The sequence below is a fragment of the Phytophthora infestans genome, genomic scaffold (genome assembly GCF_000142945.1).
Source record: "Phytophthora infestans T30-4 supercont1.88 genomic scaffold, whole genome shotgun sequence".
Taxonomy (NCBI): Eukaryota; Oomycota; class Peronosporomycetes; order Peronosporales; family Peronosporaceae; genus Phytophthora; species Phytophthora infestans.
In genome coordinates this window covers 170496-176379 of record NW_003303671.1, presented here as the reverse complement: position 1 = coordinate 176379, position 5884 = coordinate 170496, and the positions used below count along the sequence as shown (strand labels likewise).

Genomic DNA, 5884 nt, shown 5'->3' with positions numbered 1-5884 from the left:
GCGTTCATATGAACTGTGAACCAATAAAGTTACTGATGTAAGATACATTATCCAGTTTTCACCAATTGAAGCCGCCTTTGCTCTGCTCGACAGCCAATGAGAATGTTCAAAAATCTGATCGTTTCGTGTGACGGACGGTCGGACACCGTGCTAAGCCTTGATAGCTTAGGACTAACGCTTTACGCGCCCGCCCCGCGAGCGCTAGGGCATGGTTGGTTGGTGTAAAGAGGGATGACCACCTCGTTGTCTCTCCGGACCTCTGCCAGGCCGAACCGCTCTCTACTGAGCTAAACTGAAACTGGGTATTGAATTGAATCCTCTGAACCTTTTCTGTGTGTGTGTGCTACACAGCACGCGCCTTTACATCCTACCTTCTCCTCTTGGCGCACGGTACGTGCACCTCCCGCGGTTACCCTCGCCAACTGTGGCGGCGGGAGCCATACTGATACAAACTGTATCCGGACGGATCACTCCCCCCCTCGACTTTAAGGGTAAACTTACGGGCACCCTCTCTGTCGACCACCTACGCAAAGGCACGACAGGCTGGGCGCTGGCAGCGCGGCAGCCCTGCGCTGAACATCAGCTAAACTTGCAGAATGACCTCTGCAGGCTCCCATGAGGCCTCGATATCATCCGGCCCGACCCACTTCACGAGAATTTCCCATTGCTGGGTGGCTGGGCTCAGGCGGCAGTCTAGATGGGCTTCGCCAAGATGGCCACCTTCGCCATAGATAGCCTGCTTTAGTAATTCCTCCCCGGTGCCTCGCGCTGCGTCGCGGTACAGATGAAGTCGCGATGCGTGACGGACGGACACCTCAAGCGGCGGTATGATGTCTTGGACCTCGAACGTGAAGTCGGTTGCGCGTATGATTCTCTTGGGTCCACGCCAATTGAGGGCCAACTTGTTGCCGCTACAACCTGTTGCTGTCGCGACCAGCACAAAATTACCTTCACTATACGTTTGTAGAATGACACCTTGGCGACGAGCACGGCGCTCACGCGCTGCGCGCCGGCGCTTCTCAAGCTCGGCGTGCATTACATCCAGAGCCGCAAGAACGGCTGTCACGTGCTCGCGGACAGTGTCGTCAACTCACCGTCGCCTGCTTAGAGTCGCGGGGGTGAAGGATACTACGCAACTGTGTGCCACCTGGCAGCGCAGTAAACGCCGTCAATGGTGCCTTGCCACCGAGGCGATCCGCCGGCATCCCGTTAGCGCAGCCTGGACGACCGGTAACACGACCGACCAGTCCCAGACAGCAAGCTTTCGCTCACTTAAAAGCGCTTTCACACACTTAAGAATCTCGCGGTTAACCACTTCGATGGTTCCGTTATCCCACGGCGTGTACGCTGTGGTGAAATGATGCTGGGCACCTAACGTCCGCCGCAATCTCTCGCCCATCTGATTACGAAAATGAGCACCTTGATCGGTGACTCACTGCCTGACGACGCCAAACCTCTTGAACCAATCCAATAGGACTTGGTACACAACGTCCGACGTCGCTTGAGTGCAGGCGATCAACTCCACGAATCCGCTCATCCTGTCCTGCAGAACCAGGACATATTTGTTACCGCCAGTGCCCTCAACTATCGTCAAATAGTCAAAGTGAAGGAGCTCGTTTGTTTCGCAGCCTTCAGCGTCTCCCCAAACGGCCGGGGAAAACGACCACTTGCTGTTGCCATACAGTGAAAACACCCCCTCGTAAACGTGGAAACGTCGCTTGCCATACTTCTCCAGAAAAATACAGTCTTCAAACCTTGCGTGGTTACACGGGTGCCTCTGTGGCCGCTCGCACCTGCGTGTGCTATCACACATATCCGTTGTTGAAGGTCGCCCGCGTTGGGCGGGGATCCACACTTGACCGGATGGCATCACCACAAAGCCACGTTCATCACTCCACACAGCACCTTGTAGGTCGTTGCCAGCATCACGCGCTGCCCGCTGCAGTGTCCGTATCTTGGCCTCAGTGGGCCAGACAAACTCAGGCTCTTGAAGTGGTGACACGCGCTGCACAACCGCTAGACGCGCGACTCGCGCAACGGCGCGGATCTCGATACGCTCCTGGCCAGTGCCCCAATGGCTTACCAAATCGTCCCACACGTTAACTTCACCAGGTACATGCTCGATCATGTACCGAAACGCAAATAGAGAAAGCGCCCAGCGCTGCAACCTGTCGGCTTGATACTTCGCCATGGCTCCATCGGTAATGTACGGTTTAAATATGTACACCAAATTCCTATGGTCTGTGTACAGTCGAAATCCTTTTGGTCTAAGCAGCAGATAGTCGAGACGACGTGTAGCTTCTACGATGACAAAGGCTTCTTTCTCAATCGTTGGCCAACGGGCTGATGCTCCAGCGAGCCGATCACTCAGAAACGCCAACGGGTGATGGTGCTGATCCTCCAGTGGTAGCGAGACTTCCTCTGGTTCCAACTGCGTCACAACAGCACCCCAAAACAACTGGCTCGCGTCAGTATATAGACACAGCGCCGCCGTTGGTTTCGGGTGGACCAGCGGAACCATCTTCAACAAGGCTCGACTAACATCTTCGAAACTGGCGACTTCCTTGTTGCTCCACTCCGCGTCAATAAGTCTCACCTTGGCAAGCTTGTTCTTCTTCCGTGAACCAGCAATCTTTGCCGCTCGCTCCAATGTGCTGTATAAAGGTGCCGCTATACGCGTGTACTCCGGAATACTTTGCCTCATCCAGTTGGATGCGCAGATATACGCCTGTGGCTCTGCAGCTGTTTGCGGTGGCTGCATATCAACAAGTCCCTGTACTCGATCAGGAGAATACTTCACACCTTCAGCTGAGATGATTCTGCCACACCACTTTACCTCCGTTGCGAAGAACAGATATTTTTTGGCAAGCCGCTTTAGCCCGAAATGTTTGCAGCGGGCGAGAACTTTGTCCAGACCTCTAGCAAAGCCTCTTCACTCTCGGCATAACCCACCACCGAGAAAGTCGTGGGTGGGCTTACTTTAGCGAGTAAGCCCTAAGCTTTCGAAGCTGACTTCCTTTTGAAACATTTACTCAGTAGATGATCCGATATCGGCTCCTAAAGCTGGTATATCATTTCATCTCGCCAGTACAATAATTTAAACGCGGCCGGGTCGACATGTAAATTGGAACAACAAGCACGAGCATTATATATTTGCGTTCGATACTACGGATTTAATTTTTCTTAAGTTAGCCCACAGGGAGCCCGATTTTGCACCCACTGAGCAGCCTAACCCCGGGTCATTTAGTCCTACAGTAGATGGGCCAAATTTGCTTAAGATGGCCGGTATTGTCTAGATTTGTAGGCGTTCGACAATATTAATAGTCTGGTAATAGAGCATTACTACTATAGTAGTTTTCTCAAAGTCTTCCAAAAAATGCTCGAATATTAGTTTTGTGGACGGTAAGACTGCTCTAATATAGTAGTTTGACGAAAAAATCGTGTTACTTTCGATTCCTGACTGCGCAAGCTGAGAACTGGGAATCCCCCACCCGGGTCCCCAATGAGAACGCGTCCCTTTCACAATACATTACGGTGCGGCACCTTAAGTCTGTTGCAGCACATCAAAATTTGGGCAGTACAATTGTTTATGAAAGCAGCACAAAGCGAAGCCTTGTCTTTAAAAAACTGGATGGTCTATAGATTTACATCGAGTTGAAGACCGATGACCCTTATCAGCCAATAAGAATGCAGAACGGTAGCCAGTCACAGAGCTAAATAGCTCATTATCAATTTATAGTACCAGCATTTTTTGGTTCTGTGGTGTGTGGACCACCCATCACCGTGCTTGGCGATCGTCTGCCATTCCCCCTCTCGTGCAATGCCGAAGCGGATTCCGTGGGTGGAGAGGGTCATTGCTGCCGACGAGGCCGATGCAGACGTTGTATTGGAGGGATTCAAGTCCTTCGATGTAGCCAAGAGCAACACCATGGCGTGTACTATGTGCTTCGCCTCCAAACACCACCGTATGCGATACAGGCTGCTTGTATGCAGCTCGAGCGCATGTAGTGACGCTCAGGAATCTCCCTGTGTGTGGTGGGGGAAGTTGCTAACGTGCCTAGCTACGAATCGAGTCTCTATCTACGACTACGGCGACCATACGTCTGAGGTTTCCTCGCCCAAGAAGAAGAAGCTAAGCGCCTCCCAGAAGGCCTTCTGCCGAGAGATGATGGAACATCACCTCCGTCCATTACTGATTCGTCATGCCATGGCTCGTAAGTTCTCGACGCCGCTTGAGAATTTGCCAAACTTAAGCGTCGTCCAGAACTTCGTAACCACTTTTCTCGGACGAATCTCGACAGCCACGATAGGGTCAATGAGATAAGGGGGTGGATCCATGCGAGGAACTTAGGCGAAGGACCAGCCGTTCACGTTTAGCTGAGAGGTGGACAACCGAGGCAAATCCGTTGTGGGGAACGGATCAGGTAAATCCCTTTGTTATCGGGCTGACCACGAAAGGGCTCATGACGCAGATGCTGCTACAACCGGACAGCTTTATCCTACATGTTGACGCCACATACAAGTTGAATTACCGTGGATATCTAGTGGTGGTTGTTGGCATTTCAGACCGAGCTAGCGTCTTTCATCTGGTGGCGCTGTATAGTGTCCCAAGAAAATCAGCCTATCTTCGAGGCTGTGCTGTCGCTACGTCGTTTTTTCTACTACATCATGTGCAAGGATCTAGTAGTGCGCTTCGGGTTAGCTGACGCGGACCAGGCATAATATAACGGTATCAACTCGGTGTTTGGACAAACACCTGGGTTCCACTTTCTGATGTGTGTTTTTTTCACGTCGTTCAAAACATCCAGAAGGTGATTAAGGGGTTTCTCTCGCTCATAGCGGCTAGTGCGTACGAGGCGTGTACGATCTTCATTTCGTACGGAGCGAATTAGGCTTCCTGCGCGTTCGGGAGTAAGTTTTGCTGAGCTGGAAAAGCAATCCATATTTGACGACATTTTCTCAGTACATGACGGACCAATGGCTGTACAGAAGGTACTGGAAGTGGCAGCGGTGCTTCACACCGTCGGGCTTTGCATCGACGAACAGCCCAGTTGAAACGTTCAATGCCCGTCTGAAGCGTGGCTACACTCTGAGGCGAAGACTCAAAAGGGGTACACTGCTGCGTGAGTTGTCAGCATGTTGCCACGACGTGTCGTCGAACGCCTGACCTTTCAGCTTTGAGATCTCTGTTCAGCCAACCCTCACACGCAGGGTGTGGGACATGGTAAAACAATCCCTAATCGGCTACCCGAACGGTGGTTTAGCGACGGCTGCGTATGCTGGATGCTCCAGCACGGTGCACGTGGTGTCCGACGATGGCACAGCGAGTTTAAGTCGCACCACACTAGTGGACAGAAGTAAGCATTGCTGGCTCTTCCCAAATGGGAAAAAGCTACGCACGTATGGAAGTGCAGGGTCAGCCATGAGGAGGGTGGCCGGTTGATATCAACCACCGGTGGCGTCCTTGCGGCTATTGTCACGCCTTCGGGGTCTGTGTACACGTGGTGTTTGCCCTTCGTGCAACGGAGACGGTAGACAGCGGCAGTCACAACGTCCTGGTCAACCGCAACAAGAGGAAGCACAGCGGACGTGAGTCAGGGGGAAGGCAACTGCGTGTAGTCCCCGCCCTGACGCTCTAGCCGTCCTGAACTCGCGGAAGGGCGGATTGAGAGCTAGTGAGCACTCCAATACCGCGGCAGGAGCCGGTGGGGAGGGATTTGAGTAAGGGTATGCCCACGGTGGCTTCAGAAGTCTCGAGAAGTCTCTGTGTAGACATATCCAGAGGAAGCTGATGTGCCCAAAAGCTATACATCCATGAAAACAACAATAAGATCTGATTAAAATGCAGAATGCAACTTGTGAACCCCCAGTACTTGATTGGCAA

At 52.3% G+C, this 5884-nt stretch overlaps 1 protein-coding gene across 1 annotated transcript; it reads right to left on the bottom strand.

The window, feature by feature from the left end:
- Window positions 1–629: 629 nt before the first annotated feature.
- Window positions 630–1036, bottom strand: PITG_19048 (uncharacterized protein; the record flags this gene model as incomplete). The annotated part of the gene is made up of 2 exons (XM_002997073.1): window positions 630–702; window positions 783–1036. 2 exons carry the CDS (start codon window positions 1034–1036, stop codon window positions 630–632), a joined length of 327 nt encoding a protein of 108 aa, XP_002997119.1.
- Between the last annotated feature and the right edge of the window lie 4848 nt (window positions 1037–5884).